This window comes from Parambassis ranga, chromosome 18 (assembly GCF_900634625.1).
Source record: "Parambassis ranga chromosome 18, fParRan2.1, whole genome shotgun sequence".
Lineage (NCBI taxonomy): Eukaryota > Metazoa > Chordata > Actinopteri > Ambassidae > Parambassis > Parambassis ranga.
The window spans coordinates 8,684,466-8,709,292 of NC_041038.1; the positions used below are offsets into that span (position 1 = coordinate 8,684,466).

The window sequence follows — 24,827 nt, forward strand, 5'->3', positions numbered from 1 at the left end:
TTGTATTTTGAATGTATAAATACTATAAAATGTTGGGATTTCTGTGAATAATTAATTTTGATTTTACAGATACGAAAGGGAACAAAAATGGGTGCTGGAAGGATGATATACATTATAGCAATACTATCAGGTAAGACAAATTACTGTGAACTGATTAATGAAAAACAAGGCAAATCTCAACAAGCTAAAAGTAAAAGCTATAAAAAAGCCTGTACATGAACAAAATAAATACAAATCAGTGAAACCAGTGAAATGTTTTAGGTTATTATAAATAAGACATTGCACAAAATCATAATACATCAGTAAAAATGTACTCTATCAGCAACGACAACTGCCCCAACCACGGTATCAGCTACAACATGTCTCACCACTCTAACTCCAACAACAACACAAGATCACAACACGACAACTGCCCTGACCACATCAACGGATGCTACAACAACACAAGCTCCCACTGAAACTAACACAACTCCACCTCCAACAACTGACGCAACCACGACAACAACCATGACCCCAACACCCATGATAAGGTATATCCAGACCATTACCACAGAACCTACCACCACTTTAACACCTGTCTCAACCACGACCATACCACCTACCACTAATACGATGCCTATCCCAACAACGTCAACAACTGACTCGACAACAACTACCACTTCCACTACCGGCACAACTACCACCACTCCACATCCAACAACACCAGATCTCACCACAACTGCCTCAACAACCATTACTTCAGCACTTACCACAACAATTGGCATGACTACAACAACACCACCTCCCTCCACGACAGATGTCGAGACCACAATCACATCAGAAACCACCACTACGGTGTCTGTCCCAATCTCGACCACACCAGCTACTACCACTACGACTATCCTGACAACTACAACGGCTGACCCAACAATAACCACCACCACTCCAACAACACCAACTACAACCACGACAACCACCACTCCAGCCTCAACTTCCACCATTATGTCAGATGTCCCGACCACGACCATACCAGCTCCTACCACAACGACAACTGCTACAACCACAACACAAGCTCCTATCACAACCACCACCCCTTCAGGTCATACCACGACAACTGACACGACCACGACAACAACCATGACTCCAACACCCACCATAATGTCAATCCAGAGCATGACCACAGATGTTACCACCACTTTAACGCCTGTCTCAACCATGACCATACCAGCTACCACTACTACGTTGCTTATCCCGACAACGTCAACAACTGACTCGGGAACAACTACCACTTCCACTACTGGCACAACTGCCACCGCTTCACATCTAACGACACTAGAAATCACTACAAGTGCCCCAACAACAACAACAGCTCCTGCAACAACAACCACTACTTCAGTGCTTTCCATGACAACTGCCATGACAACGACAACACAAGCTCCCTCCACGACAGATGTCCAGACCACAACCACATCAGAAACCAGCACTACGACACCTGTCCCACTCTTGTCCCACTCAACTGACGCAACCACGACAACAACCATGACTCCAACCCACACCACGACAACACTTCCTCCCACCACAACCACCACTCTAGCCTCAACATCAACACTATCTCCCACAACCACCACTGCTGAAACTTCCACCATAACGTCAGATGTCCCAACCACGACCACACCAGCTCCTGCCACGACTACTCAAGCTCCTACAACAATCACAACTGCCACGACCACAACAGCAGCTCCTATTACAACTACCACCACTTCAGATCCTACCACAATAACTGACACGACCACAACAACAACCATGACTCCAACACCAACCACGACAAGCACCACTCCAACCCAAACCACGACAAACACTATCTCCCACAACCACCACCGCTCCAACTTCCACCATAACGTCAGATGTCCCAACCACGTCCACACCAGCTCCTGCCACGACTACTCAAGCTCCTACGACAATCACAACTGACACGACCACAACAGAAGCTCCTTTTACAACTACCACCACTTCAGATCCTACCACAATAACAACTGACACGACCACGACAACAACCATGACTCCAACACCCACCACGACAAGCACCACTCCAACCCAAACCACGACAACACTATCTCCCACAACCACCACCGCTCCAACTTCCACCATAACGTCAGATGTCCCAACCACGTCCACACCAGCTCCTGCCACGACTACTCAAGCTCCTACGACAATCACAACTGACATGACCACAACAGCAGCTCCTTCTACAACTACCACCACTTCAGATCCTACCACAATAACAACTGACATGACCACGACAACAACCATGACCACTGCTCCAACTTCCACCACAACGTCAGGTGTCCCAACCACGACCACACCAGCTCCTCCCACGACTACTCCAGCTCCTACCACAATCACAACTGCCACAACCACAACAGCAGCTCCTATTACAACTACCACCACTTCAGATCCAACCACAACAACAACTGACACGACCACGACAACAACCATGACTCCGACCCACACCACGACAACACTATCTCCCACAACCACCACCTCTCCAACTTCCACCATAACATCAGATGTCCCAACCACGACCACACCAGCTCCTGCCATGACTACTCAAGCTCCTACAACAATCACAACTGCCACGACCACAACAGCAGCTCCTATCACAAGCACTACCACTTCAGGTCCAACCACAATGACAACTGACACGATCACGACAACCACCACCGCTCCAACTTCCACCATAACGTCAGATGTCCCAACCACGACCACACCAGCTCCTCCCACAACGACTAATCCAGCTCCTACCACAATCACAACTGCCACGACCACAACAGCAGGTCCTATTACAACTACCACCACTTCAGATCCTACCACAACAACAACTGACACGACCACGACAACAACCATGACTCCGACCCACACCACGACAACACTATCTCCCACAACCACCACCTCTCCAACTTCCACCATAACATCAGATGTCCCAACCACGACCACACCAGCTCCTGCCACGACTACTCAAGCTCCTACGACAATCACAACTGACACGACCACAACAGCAGCTCCTTTTACAACTACCACCACTTCAGATCCTACCACAATAACAACTGACACGACCACGACAACAACCATGACTCCAACACCCACCACGACAAGCACCACTCCAACCCAAACCACGACAACACTATCTCCCACAACCACCACCGCTCCAACTTCCACCATAACGTCAGATGTCCCAACCACGTCCACACCAGCTCCTGCCACGACTACTCAAGCTCCTATGACAATCACAACTGACACGACCACAACAGCAGCTCCTTTTACAACTACCACCACTTCAGATCCTACCACAATAACAACTGACACGACCACGACAACAACCATGACTCCGACCCACACCACGACAACACTTCCTCCCACCCCAACCACCACTCTAGCCTCAACATCAACATTATCTCCCACAACCACCACTTCTGAAACTTCCACCATAACGTCAGATGTCCCGACTACGACCACACCACCTCCTGCCACAACCACTACTCCAGCTCCTACCACAGTGACAACTGCCACGACCACAACAGCAGGTCCTATTACAACTACCACCACTTCAGATCCTACCACAACAACAACTGACACGACCACAACAACAACCATGACTCCGACCCACACCACGACAACACTATCTCCCACAACCACCACCTCTCCAACTTCCACCATAACATCAGATATCCCAACCACGACCACACCGGCTCCTACCACGACTACTCAAGCTCCTACCACAATAACAACTGACACGACCACGACAACAACCATGACTCCAACACCCACCACGACAAGCACCACTCCAACCCAAACCACGACAACACTATCTCCCACAACCACCACCGCTCCAACTTCCACCATAACGTCAGATGTCCCAACCACGTCCACACCAGCTCCTGCCACGACTATTCTAGCTCCTACGACAATCACAACTGACACGACCACAACAGCAGCTCCTTTTACAACTACCACCACTTCAGATCCTACCACAATAACAACTGACACGACTCCGACCCACACCACGACAACACTATCTCCCACAACCACCACCTCTCCAACTTCCACCATAACATCAGATGTCCCAACCACGACCACACCAGCTCCTGCCACGACTACTCAAGCTCCTACAACAATCACAACTGCCACGACCACAACAGCAGCTCCTATCACAAGCAGTACCACTTCAGGTCCAACCACAATGACAACTGACACGATCACGACAACCACCACCGCTCCAACTTCCACCATAACGTCAGATGTCCCAACCACGACCACACTAGCTCCTCCCACAACGACTAATCCAGCTCCTACCACAATCACAACTGCCACGACCACAACAGCAGGTCCTATTACAACTACCACCACTTCAGATCCTACCACAACAACTGACACAACCACGACAACAACCATGACTCCGACCCACACCACGACAACACTATCTCCCACAACCACCACCTCTCCAACTTCCACCATAACATCAGATGTCCCAACCACGACCACACCAGCTCCAGCCACGACTACTCAAGCTCCTACAACAATCACAATTGCCACGACCACAACAGCAGCTCCTATTACAACTACCACCACTTCAGATCCTACCACAATAACAACTGACACGACCACGACAACAACCATGACCACCGCTGCAACTTCCACCACAACGTCAGATGTCCCAACCACGACCACACCAGCTCCTCCCACAACTACTCCAGCTCCTACCACAATCACAACTGCCACAACCACAACAGCAGCTCCTATTACAACTACCACCACTTCAGATCCTACCACAACAACAACTGACACGACCACGACAACAACCATGACTCCGACCCACACCACGACAACACTTCCTCCCACCCCAACCACCACTCTAGCCTCAACATCAACATTATCTCCCACAACCACCACTTCTGAAACTTCCACCATAACGTCAGATGTCCCGACTACGACCACACCACCTCCTGCCACAACCACTACTCCAGCTCCTACCACAGTGACAACTGCCACGACCACAACAGCAACTCCTATTACACCTACCACCACTTCAGATCCTACCACAATAACAACTGACACGACCACGACAACAACCATGACTCCAACCCACACTACGACAACACTTCCTCCCACCCCAACCACCACTCTAGCCTCAACATCAACATTATCTCCCACAACCACCACTTCTGAAACTTCCACCATAACGTCAGATGTCGTGACCACACCAGCTCTAATCACAACCACTACTCCAGCTCCTACCACAACGGCAACTGCCACGACCACAACACCAGCTTCTATCACAACCACTACCACTTCAGGTCCTACCACAATGAAAACTGACACGATCATGACAACCACCACCACTCCAACTTCCACCACAACGTCAGATGTCCCAACCACGACCACACCAGCTCCTCCCACAAAAACTACTCCAGTTCCTACCACAATCACAACTGCCACGACAACAACAGCAGGTCCTATTACAACTACCACCACTTCAGATCCTACCACAATAACAACTGACACGACCACGACGACAAGCATGACTCAAACCCACACCACGACAACACTTCCTCCCACCACAACCACCACTCTAGCCTCAACATCAACACTATCTCCCACAACCACCACTGCTGAAACTTCCACCATAACATCAGATGTCCCGACTACGACCACACCACCTCCTGCCGCAACCACTACTCCAGCTCCTACCACAGCGACAACTGCCACGACCACAACAGCAGCTCCTATTACAACTACCACCACTTCAGATCCTACCACAATAACTGACACGACCACAACAACAACCATGACTCCAACACCAACCACGACAAGCACCACTCCAACCCAAACCACGACAACACTATCTCCCACAACCACCACCGCTCCAACTTCCACCATAACGTCAGATGTCCCAACCACGTCCACACCAGCTCCTGCCACGACTACTCAAGCTCCTATGACAATCACAACTGACACGACCACAACAGCAGCTCCTTTTACAACTACCACCACTTCAGATCCTACCACAATAACAACTGACACGACCACGACAACAACCATGACTCCAACACCCACCACGACAAGCACCACTCCAACCCAAACCACGACAACACTATCTCCCACAACCACCACCGCTCCAACTTCCACCATAACATCAGATGTCCCAACCACGTCCACACCAGCTCCTGCCACGACTACTCAAGCTCCTACGACAATCACAACTGACATGACCACAACAGAAGCTCCTTCTACAACTACCACCACTTCAGATCCTACCACAATAACAACTGACATGACCACGACAACAACCATGACCACAGCTCCAACTTCCACCACAACGTCAGGTGTCCCAACCACGACCACACCAGCTCCTCCCACGACTACTCCAGCTCCTACCACAATCACAACTGCCACAACCACAACAGCAGCTCCTATTACAACTACCACCACTTCAGATCCAACCACAACAACAACTGACACGACCACGACAACAACCATGACTCCGACCCACACCACGACAACACTATCTCCCACAACCACCACCTCTCCAACTTCCACCATAACATCAGATGTCCCAACCACGACCACACCAGCTCCTGCCACGACTACTCAAGCTCCTACGACAATCACAACTGACACGACCACAACAGCAGCTCCTTTTACAACTACCACCACTTCAGATCCTACCACAATAACAACTGACACGACCACGACAACAACCATGACTCCAACACCCACCACGACAAGCACCACTCCAACCCAAACCACGACAACACTATCTCCCACAACCACCACCGCTCCAACTTCCACCATAACGTCAGATGTCCCAACCACGTCCACACCAGCTCCTGCCACGACTACTCAAGCTCCTACGACAATCACAACTGACACGACCACAACAGCAGCTCCTTTTACAACTACCACCACTTCAGATCCTACCACAATAACAACTGACACGACCACGACAACAACCATGACTCCGACCCACACCACGACAACACTTCCTCCCACCCCAACCACCACTCTAGCCTCAACATCAACATTATCTCCCACAACCACCACTTCTGAAACTTCCACCATAACGTCAGATGTCCCGACTACGACCACACCACCTCCTGCCACAACCACTACTCCAGCTCCTACCACAGTGACAACTGCCACGACCACAACAGCAGGTCCTATTACAACTACCACCACTTCAGATCCTACCACAACAACAACTGACACGACCACAACAACAACCATGACTCCGACCCACACCACGACAAGCACCACTCCAACCCAAACCACGACAACACTATCTCCCACAACCACCACCTCTCCAACTTCCACCATAACATCAGATGTCCCAACCACGACCACACCGGCTCCTACCACGACTACTCAAGCTCCTACCACAATAACAACTGACACGACCACGACAACAACCATGACTCCAACACCCACCACGACAAGCACCACTCCAACCCAAACCACGACAACACTATCTCCTACAACCACCACCGCTCCAACTTCCACCATAACGTCAGATGTCCCAACCACGTCCACACCAGCTCCTGCCACGACTATTCTAGCTCCTACGACAATCACAACTGACACGACCACAACAGCAGCTCCTTTTACAACTACCACCACTTCAGATCCTACCACAATAACAACTGACACGACCACGACAACAACCATGACTCCGACCCACACCACGACAACACTTCCTCCCACCCCAACCACCACTCTAGCCTCAACATCAACATTATCTCCCACAACCACCACTTCTGAAACTTCCACCATAACGTCAGATGTCCCGACTACGACCACACCACCTCCTGCCGCAACCACTACTCCAGCTCCTACCACAGCGACAACTGCCACGACCACAACAGCAGCTCCTATTACAACTACCACCACTTCAGATCCTACCACAATAACTGACACGACCACAACAACAACCATGACTCCAACACCAACCACGACAAGCACCACTCCAACCCAAACCACGACAACACTATCTCCCACAACCACCACCCGCTCCAACTTCCACCATAACGTCAGATGTCCCAACCACGTCCACACCAGCTCCTGCCACGACTACTCAAGCTCCTATGACAATCACAACTGACACGACCACAACAGCAGCTCCTTTTACAACTACCACCACTTCAGATCCTACCACAATAACAACTGACACGACCACGACAACAACCATGACTCCAACACCCACCACGACAAGCACCACTCCAACCCAAACCACGACAACACTATCTCCCACAACCACCACCGCTCCAACTTCCACCATAACGTCAGATGTCCCAACCACGTCCACACCAGCTCCTGCCACGACTACTCAAGCTCCTACGACAATCACAACTGACATGACCACAACAGCAGCTCCTTCTACAACTACCACCACTTCAGATCCTACCACAATAACAACTGACATGACCACGACAACAACCATGACCACAGCTCCAACTTCCACCACAACGTCAGGTGTCCCAACCACGACCACACCAGCTCCTCCCACGACTACTCCAGCTCCTACCACAATCACAACTGCCACAACCACAACAGCAGCTCCTATTACAACTACCACCACTTCAGATCCAACCACAACAACAACTGACACGACCACGACAACAACCATGACTCCGACCCACACCACGACAACACTATCTCCCACAACCACCACCTCTCCAACTTCCACCATAACATCAGATGTCCCAACCACGACCACACCAGCTCCTGCCACGACTACTCAAGCTCCTACGACAATCACAACTGACACGACCACAACAGCAGCTCCTTTTACAACTACCACCACTTCAGATCCTACCACAATAACAACTGACACGACCACGACAACAACCATGACTCCAACACCCACCACGACAAGCACCACTCCAACCCAAACCACGACAACACTATCTCCCACAACCACCACCGCTCCAACTTCCACCATAACGTCAGATGTCCCAACCACGTCCACACCAGCTCCTGCCACGACTACTCAAGCTCCTACGACAATCACAACTGACACGACCACAACAGCAGCTCCTTTTACAACTACCACCACTTCAGATCCTACCACAATAACAACTGACACGACCACGACAACAACCATGACTCCGACCCACACCACGACAACACTTCCTCCCACCCCAACCACCACTCTAGCCTCAACATCAACATTATCTCCCACAACCACCACTTCTGAAACTTCCACCATAACGTCAGATATCCCGACTACGACCACACCACCTCCTGCCACAACCACTACTCCAGCTCCTACCACAGTGACAACTGCCACGACCACAACAGCAGGTCCTATTACAACTACCACCACTTCAGATCCTACCACAACAACAACTGACACGACCACAACAACAACCATGACTCCGACCCACACCACGACAAGCACCACTCCAACCCAAACCACGACAACACTATCTCCCACAACCACCACCTCTCCAACTTCCACCATAACATCAGATGTCCCAACCACGACCACACCGGCTCCTACCACGACTACTCAAGCTCCTACCACAATAACAACTGACACGACCACGACAACAACCATGACTCCAACACCCACCACGACAAGCACCACTCCAACCCAAACCACGACAACACTATCTCCTACAACCACCACCGCTCCAACTTCCACCATAACGTCAGATGTCCCAACCACGTCCACACCAGCTCCTGCCACGACTATTCTAGCTCCTACGACAATCACAACTGACACGACCACAACAGCAGCTCCTTTTACAACTACCACCACTTCAGATCCTACCACAATAACAACTGACACGACCACGACAACAACCATGACTCCGACCCACACCACGACAACACTTCCTCCCACCCCAACCACCACTCTAGCCTCAACATCAACATTATCTCCCACAACCACCACTTCTGAAACTTCCACCATAACGTCAGATGTCCCGACTACGACCACACCACCTCCTGCCGCAACCACTACTCCAGCTCCTACCACAGCGACAACTGCCACGACCACAACAGCAGCTCCTATTACAACTACCACCACTTCAGATCCTACCACAATAACTGACACGACCACAACAACAACCATGACTCCAACACCAACCACGACAAGCACCACTCCAACCCAAACCACGACAACACTATCTCCCACAACCACCACCGCTCCAACTTCCACCATAACGTCAGATGTCCCAACCACGTCCACACCAGCTCCTGCCACGACTACTCAAGCTCCTACGACAATCACAACTGACACGACCACAACAGCAGCTCCTTTTACAACTACCACCACTTCAGATCCTACCACAATAACAACTGACACGACCACGACAACAACCATGACTCCAACACCCACCACGACAAGCACCACTCCAACCCAAACCACGACAACACTATCTCCCACAACCACCACCGCTCCAACTTCCACCATAACGTCAGATGTCCCAACCACGTCCACACCAGCTCCTGCCACGACTACTCAAGCTCCTACGACAATCACAACTGACATGACCACAACAGCAGCTCCTTCTACAACTACCACCACTTCAGATCCTACCACAATAACAACTGACATGACCACGACAACAACCATGACCACAGCTCCAACTTCCACCACAACGTCAGGTGTCCCAACCACGACCACACCAGCTCCTCCCACGACTACTCCAGCTCCTACCACAATCACAACTGCCACAACCACAACAGCAGCTCCTATTACAACTACCACCACTTCAGATCCAACCACAACAACAACTGACACGACCACGACAACAACCATGACTCCGACCCACACCACGACAACACTATCTCCCACAACCACCACCTCTCCAACTTCCACCATAACATCAGATGTCCCAACCACGACCACACCGGCTCCTACCACGACTACTCAAGCTCCTACCACAATAACAACTGACACGACCACGACAACAACCATGACTCCAACACCCACCACGACAAGCACCACTCCAACCCAAACCACGACAACACTATCTCCTACAACCACCACCGCTCCAACTTCCACCATAACGTCAGATGTCCCAACCACGTCCACACCAGCTCCTGCCACGACTATTCTAGCTCCTACGACAATCACAACTGACACGACCACAACAGCAGCTCCTTTTACAACTACCACCACTTCAGATCCTACCACAATAACAACTGACACGACTCCAACCCACACCACGACAACACTATCTCCCACAACCACCACCTCTCCAACTTCCAACATAACATCAGATGTCCCAACCACGACCACACCAGCTCCTGCCACGACTACTCAAGCTCCTACAACAATCACAACTGCCACGACCACAACAGCAGCTCCTATCACAACTACCACCACTTCAGATCCTACCACAACAACAACTGACACAACCACGACAACAACCATGACTCCGACCCACACCACGACAACACTATCTCCCACAACCACCACCTCTCCAACTTCCACCATAACATCAGATGTCCCAACCACGACCACACCAGCTCCAGCCACGACTACTCAAGCTCCTACAACAATCACAACTGCCACGACCACAACAGCAGCTCCTATTACAACTACCACCACTTCAGATCCTACCACAATAACAACTGACACGACCACGACAACAACCATGACCACCGCTCCAACTTCCACCACAACGTCAGATGTCCCAACCACGACCACACCAGCTCCTCCCACAACTACTCCAGCTCCTACCACAATCACAACTGCCACAACCACAACAGCAGCTCCTATTACAACTACCACCACTTCAGATCCTACCACAACAACAACTGACACGACCACGACAACAACCATGACTCCGACCCACACCACGACAACACTTCCTCCCACCCCAACCACAACTCTAGCCTCAACATCAACATTATCTCCCACAACCACCACTTCTGAAACTTCCACCATAACGTCAGATGTCCCGACTACGACCACACCACCTCCTGCCACAACCACTACTCCAGCTCCTACCACAGTGACAACTGCCACGACCACAACAGCAGCTCCTATTACACCTACCACCACTTCAGATCCTACCACAATAACAACTGACACGACCACGACAACAACCATGACTCCAACCCACACTACGACAACACTTCCTCCCACCCCAACCACAACTCTAGCCTCAACATCAACATTATCTCCCACAACCACCACTTCTGAAACTTCCACCATAACGTCAGATGTCCCGACTACGACCACACCACCTCCTGCCACAACCACTACTCCAGCTCCTACCACAGTGACAACTGCCACGACCACAACAGCAGGTCCTATTACACCTACCACCACTTCAGATCCTACCACAATAACAACTGACACGACCACGACAACAACCATGACTCCAACCCACACTACGACAACACTTCCTCCCACCCCAACCACCACTCTAGCCTCAACATCAACATTATCTCCCACAACCACCACTTCTGAAACTTCCACCATAACGTCAGATGTCGCGACCACACCAGCTCTAATCACAACCACTACTCCAGCTCCTACCACAACGGCAACTGCCACGACCACAACACCAGCTCCTATCACAACCACTACCACTTCAGGTCCTACCACAATGAAAACTGACACGATCATGACAACCACCACCACTCCAACTTCCACCACAACGTCAGATGTCCCAACCACGACCACACCAGCTCCTCCCACAACAACTACTCCAGTTCCTACCACAATCACAACTGCCACGACAACAACAGCAGCTCCTATTACAACTACCACCACTTCAGATCCTACCACAATAACAACTGACACGACCACGACGACAAACATGACTCAAACCCACACCACGACAACACTTCCTCCCACCACAACCACCACTCTAGCCTCAACATCAACACTATCTCCCACAACCACCACTGCTGAAACTTCCACCATAACATCAGATGTCCCGACTACGACCACACCACCTCCTGCCGCAACCACTACTCCAGCTCCTACCACAGCGACAACTGCCACGACCACAACAGCAGCTCCTATTACAACTACCACCACTTCAGATCCTACCACAATAACTGACACGACCACAACAACAACCATGACTCCAACCCACACCACGACAACACTTCCTCCCACCACAAGCACCACTCTAGCCTCAACATCAACACTATCTCCCACAACCACCACTGCTGAAACTTCCACCACAACGTCAGATGTCCCAACCACGACCACACCAGCTCCTCCCACAACAACTACTCCAGTTCCTACCACAATCACAACTGCCACGACAACAACAGCAGCTCCTATTACAACTACCACCACTTCAGATCCTACCACAATAACAACTGACACGACCACGACGACAAGCATGACTCAAACCCACACCACGACAACACTTCCTCCCTCCACAACCACCACTCTAGCCTCAACATCAACACTATCTCCCACAACCGCCACTGCTGAAACTTCCACCATAATGTCAGATGTCCCGACTACGACCACACCACCTCCTGCCACAACCACTACTCCAGCCCCTACCACAGTGGCAACTGCCACGACCACAACAGCAGCTCCTATTACAACCACCACCACTTCAGGTCCTACCACAATGACAACTGACACGATCACGACAACCACCACCGCTCCAACTTCCACCACAACGTCAGATGTCCCAACCACGACCACACCACTTCCTGCCATAACCACTACTCCAGTACTTACCACAACAACTACCATGACTACAACAACACCAGCTCCCTCCACGACAGATGTCCAGACCACAACCACATCAGCTACCACCACTACGACGCCTGTCCCACTTTTCAATGCACCAGCTACTACCACTACGACTATCCTGACCACTACAACGGCTGACCCGACAATAACAACCACCATTCCGACAACGACATCAACTACAACCACGACAAGCACAACTCCAGCCCCAACCACGACAACACTTCCTCCCACGACAACACTTCCTCCCACCACAACCACCACTGCTGAAACTTCCACCATAACGTCAGATGTCCCGACCACGACCACACCACCTCTTATCACAACCACTACTCCAGCTCCTACCACAGTGGCAACTGCCACGACCACAACAGCAGCTCCTATTACAACTACCACCACTTCAGATCCTACCACAATAACAACTGACACGACCACGACAACAACCATGACCACCGCTCCAACTTCCACCACAACGTCAGATGTCCCAACCACGACCACACCAGCTCCTCCCACGACTACTCCAACTCCTACCACAATCACAACTGCCACGACCACAACAGCAGCTCCTATTACAACTACCACCACTTCAGATCCTACCACAATAACAACTGACACCACCACGACAACAACCATGACTCCAACCCACACCACGACAACACTTCCTCCCACCACAACCACCACTCTAGCCTCAACATCAACACTATCTCCCACAACCACCACTGCTGAAACTTCCACTATAACGTCAGATGTCCCGACTACGACCACACCACCTCCTGCCGCAACCACTACTCCAGCTCCTACCACAGTGACAACTGCCACGACCACAACAGCAGCTCCTATTACAACTACCACCACTTCAGATCCTACCACAATAACTGACACGACCACAACAACAACCATGACTACAACCCACACCATGACAACACTTCCTCCCACCACAAGCACCACTCTAGCCTCAACATCAACACTATCTCCCACAACCACCACTGCTGAAACTTCCACCATAACGTCAGATGTCCCGACTACGACCACACCACCTCCTGCCACAACCACTACTCCAGCTCCTACCACAGTGACAACTGCCACGACCACAACAGCAGCTCCTATTACAACTACCACCACTTCAGATCCAACCACAACAACAACTGACACGACCACGACAACAACCATGACTCCGACCCACACCACGACAACACTATCTCCCACAACCACCACCTCTCCAACTTCCACCATAACATCAGATGTCCCAACCACGACCACACCAGCTCCTGCCACGACTACTCAAGCTCCTACAACAATCACAACTGCCACGACCACAACAGCAGCTTCTATCACAAGCACTACCACTTCAGGTCCAACCACAATGACAACTGACACGATCACGACAACCACCACCGCTCCAACTTCCACCATAACGTCAGATGTCCCAACCACGACCACACCAGCTCCTCCCACAACGACTAATCCAGCTCCTACCACAATCACAACTGCCACGACCACAACAGCAGGTCCTATTACAACTACCACCACTTCAGATCCTACCACAACAACAACTGACACGACCACGACAACAACCATGACTCCGACCCACACCACGACAACACTATCTCCCACAACCACCACCTCTCCAACTTCCACCATAACATCAGATGTCCCAACCACGACCACACCAGCTCCTGCCACGACTACTCAAGCTCCTATGACAATCACAACTGACACGACCACAACAGCAGCTCCTTTTACAACTACCACCACTTCAGATCCTACCACAATAACAACTGACACGACCACGACAACAACCATGACTCCAACACCCACCACGACAAGCACCACTCCAACCCAAACCACGACAACACTATCTCCCACAACCACCACCGCTCCAACTTCCACCATGACGTCAGATGTCCCAACCACGACCACACCAGCTCCTCCCACAACGACTAATCCAGCTCCTACCACAATCACAACTGCCACGACCACAACAGCAGGTCCTATTACAACTACCACCACTTCAGATCCTACCACAACAACAACTGACACGACCACGACAACAACCATGACTCCAACCCACACCACGACAACACTATCTCCCACAACCACCACCGCTCCAACTTCCACCATAACGTCAGATGTCCCAACCACGTCCACACCAGCTCCTGCCACGACTACTCAAGCTCCTACAACAATCACAACTGCCACGACCACAACAGCAGCTCCTATTACAACTACCACCACTTCAGATCCTACCACAATAACAACTGACACGACCACGACAACAACCATGACTCCAACCCACACCACGACAACACTTCCTCCCACCACAACCACCACTCTAGCCTCAACATCAACACTATCTCCCACAACCACCACTGCTGAAACTTCCACTATATCGTCAGATGTCCCGACTACGACCACACCACCTCCTGCCGCAACCACTACTCCAGCTCCTACCACAGTGACAACTGCCACGACCACAACAGCAGCTCCTATTACAACTACCACCACTTCAGATCCTACCACAATAACTGACACGACCACAACAACAACCATGACTCCAACCCACACCACGACAACACTTCCTCCCACCACAAGCACCACTCTAGCCTCAACATCAACACTATCTCCCACAACCACCACTGCTGAAACTTCCACCATAACGTCAGATGTCCCGACTACGACCACACCACCTCCTGCCACAACCACTACTCCAGCTCCTACCACAGTGACAACTGCCACGACCACAACAGCAGCTCCTATTACAACTACCACCACTTCAGATCCTACCACAATAACTGACACGACCACAACAACAACCATGACTCCAACACCAACCACGACAAGCACCACTCCAACCCAAACCACGACAACACTATCTCCCACAACCACCACCGCTCCAACTTCCACCATAACGTCAGATGTCCCAACCACGTCCACACCAGCTCCTGCCACGACTACTCAAGCTCCTATGACAATCACAACTGACACGACCACAACAGCAGCTCCTTTTACAACTACCACCACTTCAGATCCTACCACAATAACAACTGACACGACCACGACAACAACCATGACTCCAACACCCACCACGACAAGCACCACTCCAACCCAAACCACGACAACACTATCTCCCACAACCACCACCGCTCCAACTTCCACCATAACGTCAGATGTCCCAACCACGTCCACACCAGCTCCTGCCACGACTACTCAAGCTCCTACGACAATCACAACTGACATGACCACAACAGCAGCTCCTTCTACAACTACCACCACTTCAGATCCTACCACAATAACAACTGACATGACCACGACAACAACCATGACCACTGCTCCAACTTCCACCACAACGTCAGGTGTCCCAACCACGACCACACCAGCTCCTCCCACGACTACTCCAGCTCCTACCACAATCACAACTGCCACAACCACAACAGCAGCTCCTATTACAACTACCACCACTTCAGATCCAACCACAACAACAACTGACACGACCACGACAACAACCATGACTCCGACCCACACCACGACAACACTATCTCCCACAACCACCACCTCTCCAACTTCCACCATAACATCAGATGTCCCAACCACGACCACACCAGCTCCTGCCACGACTACTCAAGCTCCTACAACAATCACAACTGCCACGACCACAACAGCAGCTCCTATCACAAGCACTACCACTTCAGGTCCAACCACAATGACAACTGACACGATCACGACAACCACCACCGCTCCAACTTCCACCATAACGTCAGATGTCCCAACCACGACCACACCAGCTCCTCCCACAACGACTAATCCAGCTCCTACCACAATCACAACTGCCACGACCACAACAGCAGGTCCTATTACAACTACCACCACTTCAGATCCTACCACAACAACAACTGACACGACCACGACAACAACCATGACTCCGACCCACACCACGACAACACTATCTCCCACAACCACCACCTCTCCAACTTCCACCATAACATCAGATGTCCCAACCACGACCACACCAGCTCCTGCCACGACTACTCAAGCTCCTACGACAATCACAACTGACACGACCACAACAGCAGCTCCTTTTACAACTACCACCACTTCAGATCCTACCACAATAACAACTGACACGACCACGACAACAACCATGACTCCAACACCCACCACGACAAGCACCACTCCAACCCAAACCACGACAACACTATCTCCCACAACCACCACCGCTCCAACTTCCACCATGACGTCAGATGTCCCAACCACGACCACACCAGCTCCTCCCACAACGACTAATCCAGGTCCTACCACAATCACAACTGCCACGACCACAACAGCAGGTCCTATTACAACTACCACCACTTCAGATCCTACCACAACAACAACTGACACGACCACGACAACAACCATGACTCCAACCCACACCACGACAACACTATCTCCCACAACCACCACCGCTCCAACTTCCACCATAACGTCAGATGTCCCAACCACGACCACACCAGCTCCTGCCACGACTACTCAAGCTCCTACAACAATCACAACTGCCACGACCACAACAGCAGCTCCTATCACAAGCACTACCACTTCAGGTCCAACCACAATGACAACTGACACGATCACGACAACCACCACCGCTCCAACTTCCACCATAACGTCAGATGTCCCAACCACGACCACACCAGCTCCTCCCACAACGACTAATCCAGCTCCTACCACAATCACAACTGCCACGACCACAACAGCAGGTCCTATTACAACTACCACCACTTCAGATCCTACCACAACAACAACTGACACGACCACGACAACAACCATGACTCCGACCCACACCACGACAACACTATCTCCCACAACCACCACCTCTCCAACTTCCACCATAACATCAGATGTCCCAACCACGACCACACCAGCTCCTGCCACGACTACTCAAGCTCCTACGACAATCACAACTGACACGACCACAACAGCAGCTCCTTTTACAACTACCACCACTTCAGATCCTACCACAATAACAACTGACACGACCACGACAACAACCATGACTCCAACACCCACCACGACAAGCACCACTCCAACCCAAACCACGACAACACTATCTCCCACAACCACCACCGCTCCAACTTCCACCATAACGTCAGATGTCCCAACCACGTCCACACCAGCTCCTGCCACGACTACTCAAGCTCCTACGACAATCACAACTGCCACGACCACAACAGCAGCTCCTATTACAACTACCACCACTTCAGATCCTACCACAATAACAACTGACACGACCACGACAACAACCATGACTCCAACCCACACCACGACAACACTTCCTCCCACCACAACCACCACTCTAGCCTCAACATCAACATTATCTCCCACAACCACCACTGCTGAAACTTCCACTATATCGTCAGATGTCCCGACTACGACCACACCACCTCCTGCCGCAACCACTACTCCAGCTCCTACCACAGTGACAACTGCCACGACCACAACAGCAGCTCCTATTACAACTACCACCACTTCAGATCCTACCACAATAACTGACACGACAACAACAACAACCATGACTCCAACCCACACCACGACAACACTTCCTCCCACCACAAGCACCACTCTAGCCTCAACATCAACACTATCTCCCACAACCACCACTGCTGAAACTTCCACCATAACGTCAGATGTCCCGACTACGACCACACCACCTCCTGCCACAACCACTACTCCAGCTCCTACCACAGTGACAACTGCCACGACCACAACAGCAGCTCCTATTACAACTACCACCATTTCAGATCCTACCACAATAACTGACACGACCACAACAACAACCATGACTCCAACACCAACCACGACAAGCACCACTCCAACCCAAACCACGACAACACTATCTCCCACAACCACCACCGCTCCATCTTCCACCATAACGTCAGATGTCCCAACCACGTCCACACCAGCTCCTGCCACGACTACTCAAGCTCCTATGACAATCACAACTGACACGACCACAACAGCAGCTCCTTTTACAACTACCACCACTTCAGATCCTACCACAATAACAACTGACACGACCACGACAACAACCATGACTCCAACACCCACCACGACAAGCACCACTCCAACCCAAACCACGACAACACTATCTCCCACAACCACCACCGCTCCAACTTCCACCATAACGTCAGATGTCCCAACCACGTCCACACCAGCTCCTGCCATGACTACTCAAGCTCCTACGACAATCACAACTGACATGACCACAACAGCAGCTCCTTCTACAACTACCACCACTTCAGATCCTACCACAATAACAACTGACATGACCACGACAACAACCATGACCACTGCTCCAACTTCCACCACAACGTCAGGTGTCCCAACCACGACCACACCAGCTCCTCCCACGACTACTCCAGCTCCTACCACAATCACAACTGCCACAACCACAACAGCAGCTCCTATTACAACTACCACCACTTCAGATCCAACCACAACAACAACTGACACGACCACGACAACAACCATGACTCCGACCCACACCACGACAACACTATCTCCCACAACCACCACCTCTCCAACTTCCACCATAACATCAGATGTCCCAACCACGACCACACCAGCTCCTGCCACGACTACTCAAGCTCCTACAACAATCACAACTGCCACGACCACAACAGCAGCTCCTATCACAAGCACTACCACTTCAGGTCCAACCACAATGACAACTGACACGATCACGACAACCACCACCGCTCCAACTTCCACCATAACGTCAGATGTCCCAACCACGACCACACCAGCTCCTCCCACAACGACTAATCCAGCTCCTACCACAATCACAACTGCCACGACCACAACAGCAGGTCCTATTACAACTACCACCACTTCAGATCCTACCACAACAACAACTGACACGACCACGACAACAACCATGACTCCGACCCACACCACGACAACACTATCTCCCACAACCACCACCTCTCCAACTTCCACCATAACATCAGATGTCCCAACCACGACCACACCAGCTCCTGCCACGACTACTCAAGCTCCTACGACAATCACAACTGGCACGACCACAACAGCAGCTCCTTTTACAACTACCACCACTTCAGATCCTACCACAATAACAACTGACACGACCACGACAACAACCATGACTCCAACACCCACCACGACAAGCACCACTCCAACCCAAACCACGACAACACTATCTCCCACAACCACCACCGCTCCAACTTCCACCATAACGTCAGATGTCCCAACCACGTCCACACCAGCTCCTGCCACGACTACTCAAGCTCCTACGACAATCACAACTGACACGACCACAACAGCAGCTCCTTTTACAACTACCACCACTTCAGATCCTACCACAATAACAACTGACACGACCACGACAACAACCATGACCACCGCTCCAACTTCCACCACAACGTCAGATGTCCCAACCACGACCACACCAGCTCCTCCCACAACTACTCCAGCTCCTACCACAATCACAACTGCCACAACCACAACAGCAGCTCCTATTACAACTACCACCACTTCAGATCCTACCACAACAACAACTGACACGACCACGACAACAACCATGACTCCGACCCACACCACGACAACACTTCCTCCCACCCCAACCACCACTCTAGCCTCAACATCAACATTATCTCCCACAACCACCACTTCTGAAACTTCCACCATAACGTCAGATGTCCCGACTACGACCACACCACCTCCTGCCACAACCACTACTCCAGCTCCTACCACAGTGACAACTGCCACGACCACAACAGCAGCTCCTATTACACCTACCACCACTTCAGATCCTACCACAATAACAACTGGCACGACCACGACAACAACCATGACTCCAACCCACACTACGACAACACTTCCTCCCACCCCAAACACCACTCTAGCCTCAACATCAACATTATCTCCCACAACCACCACTTCTGAAACTTCCACCATAACGTCAGATGTCGCGACCACACCAGCTCTAATCACAACCACTACTCCAGCTCCTACCACAGTGACAACTGCCACCACAACAGCAGCTCCTATTACAACCACCACCACTTCAGATCCTACCACAATAACTGACACGACCACAACAACAACCATGACTCCAACCCACACCACGACAACACTTCCTCCCACCACAAGCACCACTCTAGCCTCAACATCAACACTATCTCCCACAACCACCACTGCTGAAACTTCCACCACAACGTCAGATGTCCCAACCACGACCACACCAGCTCCTCCCACAACAACTACTCCAGTTCCTACCACAATCACAACTGCCACGACAACAACAGCAGCTCCTATTACAACTACCACCACTTCAGATCCTACCACAATAACAACTGACACGACCACGACGACAAGCATGACTCAAACCCACACCACGACAACACTTCCTCCCACCACAACCACCACTCTAGCCTCAACATCAACACTATCTCCCACAACCGCCACTGCTGAAACTTCCACCATAATGTCAGATGTCCCGACTACGACCACACCAGCTCCTGCCACAACCACTACTCCAGCTCCTACCACAGTGACAACTGCCACCACAACAGCAGCTCCTATTACAACCACCACCACTTCAGATCCTACCACAATAACTGACACGACCACAACAACAACCATGACTCCAACCCACACCACGACAACACTTCCTCCCACCACAAGCACCACTCTAGCCTCAACATCAACACTATCTCCCACAACCACCACTGCTGAAACTTCCACCATAACGTCAGATGTCCCAACCACGACCACACCAGCTCCTGCCACGACTACTCAAGCTCCTACAACAATCACAACTGCCACGACCACAACAGCAGCTCCTATTACAACTACCACCACTTCAGATCCTACCACAATAACAACTGACACGACCACGACAACAACCATGACTCCAACCCACACCACGACAACACTTCCTCCCACCACAAGCACCACTCTAGCCTCAACATCAACACTATCTCCCACAACCACCACTGCTGAAACTTCCACCATAACGTCAGATGTCCCGACCACGACCACACCACCTCTTATCACAACCACTACTCCAGCCCCTACCACAGTGGCAACTGCCACGACCACAACAGCAGCTCCTATTACAACCACCACCACTTCAGGTCCTACCACAATGACAACTGACACGATCACGACAACCACCACCGCTCCAACTTCCACCACAACGTCAGATGTCCCAACCACGACCACACCACTTCCTGCCACAACCACTACTCCAGTACTTACCACAACAACTACCATGACTACAACAACACCAGTTCCCACCACGACAGATGTCCAGACCACAACCACATCAGCTACCACCACTACGACGCCTGTCCCACTTTTCAATGCACCAGCTACTACCACTACGACTATCCTGACCACTACAACGGCTGACCCGACAATAACAACCACCATTCCGACAACGACATCAACTACAACCACGACAAGCACAACTCCAGCCCCAACCACGACAACACTTCCTCCCACCACAACCACCACTGCTGAAACTTCCACCATAACGTCAGATGTCCCGACCACGACCACACCACCTCTTATCACAACCACTACTCCAGCTCCTACCACAGTGGCAACTGCCACGACCACAACAGCAGCTCCTATTACAACCACCACCACTTCAGGTCCTACCACAATGACAACTGACACGATCACGACAACCACCACCGCTCCAACTTCCACCACAACGTCAGATGTCCCAACCACGACCACACCAGCTCCTCCCACGACTACTCCAACTCCTATAACAATCACAACTGCCACGACCACAACAGCAGCTCCTATTACAACTACCACCACTTCAGATCCTACCACAATAACAACTGACATGACCACGACAACAACCATGACTCCAACCCACACCACGACAACACTTCCTCCCACCACAACCACCACTCTAGCCTCAACATCAACACTATCTCCCACAACCACCACTGCTGAAACTTCCACTATAACGTCAGATGTCCCGACTACGACCACACCACCTCCTGCCGCAACCACTACTCCAGCTCCTACCACAGTGACAACTGCCACGACCACAACACCAGCTTCTATCACAACCACCACCACTTCAGCTCCTACCACAATGACAACTGACACGACCACAACAACGACCATGACTCCAACACCCACCACGACAAGCACCACTCCAACTTCCACCATGACATCAGATGTCCCAACCACGACCACACCAGCTCCTACCACAACAACTACTCCAGCTCCTACCACAATGACAACTGACATGACCACAACACCAGCTCTTATCACAACCACCACCACTTCAGCTCCTACCACAATGACAACTGACACGACCACGACAACAACCATGACTCCAGCCCACACCACGACAACACTTCCTCCCACCACAACCACCACTCTAGCCTCAACATCAACACTATCTCCCACAACCACCACTGCTGAAACTTCCACCATAATGTCAGATGTCACAACTACGACCACACCACCTCCTGCCACAACCACTACTCCAGCTCCTACCACAGTGACAACTGCCACGACCACAACACCAGCTTCTATCACAACCACCACCACTTCAGCTCCTACCACAATGACAACTGACACGACCACAACAACGACCATGACTCCAACACCCACCACGACAAGCACCACTCCAACCCAAACCACAACTACAATATCTCCCACAACCACCAATGCTCCAACTTCCACCATGACATCAGATGTCCCAACCACGACCACACCAGCTCCTACCACAACAACTACTCCAGCTCCTACCACAATGACAACTGACATGACCACAACACCAGCTCTTATCACAACCACCACCACTTCAGCTCCTACCACAATGACAACTGACACGACCACAACAACAACCATAACTCCAACACCCACCACGTCAAGCACCACTCCAACCCAAACCACGACAACACTATCTCCCACAACCACCACTGCTCCAACTTCCACCATTACGTCAGATGTCCCAACCACGACCACACCAGCTCCTGCCACGACTACTCAAGCTCCTACAACAATCACAACTGCCATGACCACAACAGCATCTCCTATTACACCTACCACCACTTCAGATCCTACCACAATAACAACTGAC

General features: G+C 51.3%; 6 protein-coding genes across 6 annotated transcripts; all 6 read left to right on the forward strand.

Moving 5' to 3' along the window:
* The first annotated feature begins 3,358 nt into the window (after window positions 1-3,358).
* On the forward strand, window positions 3,359-4,220 carry LOC114451206 (cell wall protein DAN4-like). Its single transcript, XM_028429782.1, has 2 exons — window positions 3,359-4,096; window positions 4,206-4,220. The coding sequence occupies exons 1-2, from the start codon at window positions 3,359-3,361 to the stop codon at window positions 4,218-4,220; spliced, it is 753 nt and encodes a 250-aa protein (XP_028285583.1).
* Window positions 4,217-14,523, forward strand: LOC114451207 (mucin-2-like). The gene is made up of 15 exons (XM_028429783.1): window positions 4,217-4,386; window positions 5,241-5,330; window positions 5,554-6,001; window positions 6,746-6,849; window positions 7,104-7,190; window positions 7,438-7,624; window positions 9,834-10,013; window positions 10,116-10,211; window positions 10,950-11,050; window positions 11,318-11,999; window positions 12,360-12,652; window positions 13,465-13,578; window positions 13,648-13,789; window positions 14,154-14,273; window positions 14,461-14,523. Exons 1-15 carry the CDS (start codon window positions 4,217-4,219, stop codon window positions 14,521-14,523), a joined length of 2,877 nt encoding a protein of 958 aa, XP_028285584.1.
* An 89-nt stretch (window positions 14,524-14,612) lies between these two features.
* LOC114451208 (mucin-2-like) lies at window positions 14,613-16,357 on the forward strand. The gene is made up of 4 exons (XM_028429784.1): window positions 14,613-14,722; window positions 15,053-15,571; window positions 15,737-15,923; window positions 16,307-16,357. The coding sequence occupies exons 1-4, from the start codon at window positions 14,613-14,615 to the stop codon at window positions 16,355-16,357; spliced, it is 867 nt and encodes a 288-aa protein (XP_028285585.1).
* Window positions 16,358-17,033: 676 nt separating this feature from the next.
* Window positions 17,034-17,924, forward strand: LOC114451209 (mucin-2-like; the record flags this gene model as incomplete). Its single annotated transcript, XM_028429786.1, has 1 exon — window positions 17,034-17,924. A coding segment is annotated over exon 1 (891 nt), but the record flags the coding sequence as incomplete, so codon positions are not given.
* A 1,854-nt stretch (window positions 17,925-19,778) lies between these two features.
* On the forward strand, window positions 19,779-20,921 carry LOC114451210 (mucin-2-like; the record flags this gene model as incomplete). The annotated part of the gene is made up of 1 exon (XM_028429787.1): window positions 19,779-20,921. A coding segment is annotated over exon 1 (1,143 nt), but the record flags the coding sequence as incomplete, so codon positions are not given.
* Window positions 20,922-21,047: 126 nt separating this feature from the next.
* LOC114451211 (cell wall protein DAN4-like) lies at window positions 21,048-23,122 on the forward strand (the record flags this gene model as incomplete). The annotated part of the gene is made up of 3 exons (XM_028429788.1): window positions 21,048-21,667; window positions 22,732-22,845; window positions 22,915-23,122. Coding segments are annotated over 3 exons (942 nt in total), but the record flags the coding sequence as incomplete, so codon positions are not given.
* Between the last annotated feature and the right edge of the window lie 1,705 nt (window positions 23,123-24,827).

Coding starts and splice junctions, on each gene's coding strand:
- LOC114451207 (XM_028429783.1), top strand. CDS start 4,217: ATGACAACTGACACGATCACGACAACCACCACCGCTCCAACTTCCACC. Junction 7,625..9,833: donor CAACTGACACGACCACAACA/GCAGCTCCTTTT, acceptor ACGACCACGACA/ACAACCATGACTCCGACCCA. Junction 12,000..12,359: donor CTACTCCAGCTCCTACCACA/GTGACAACTGCC, acceptor ACGACCACGACA/ACAACCATGACTCCAACCCA.
- LOC114451208 (XM_028429784.1), top strand. CDS start 14,613: ATGACTACAACCCACACCATGACAACACTTCCTCCCACCACAAGCACC. Junction 15,572..15,736: donor ACCCAAACCACGACAACACT/ATCTCCCACAAC, acceptor TTCAGATCCTAC/CACAACAACAACTGACACGA. Junction 15,924..16,306: donor CAACTGCCACGACCACAACA/GCAGCTCCTATT, acceptor TCCCACCACAAG/CACCACTCTAGCCTCAACAT.
- LOC114451206 (XM_028429782.1), top strand. CDS start 3,359: ATGACTCCGACCCACACCACGACAACACTTCCTCCCACCCCAACCACC.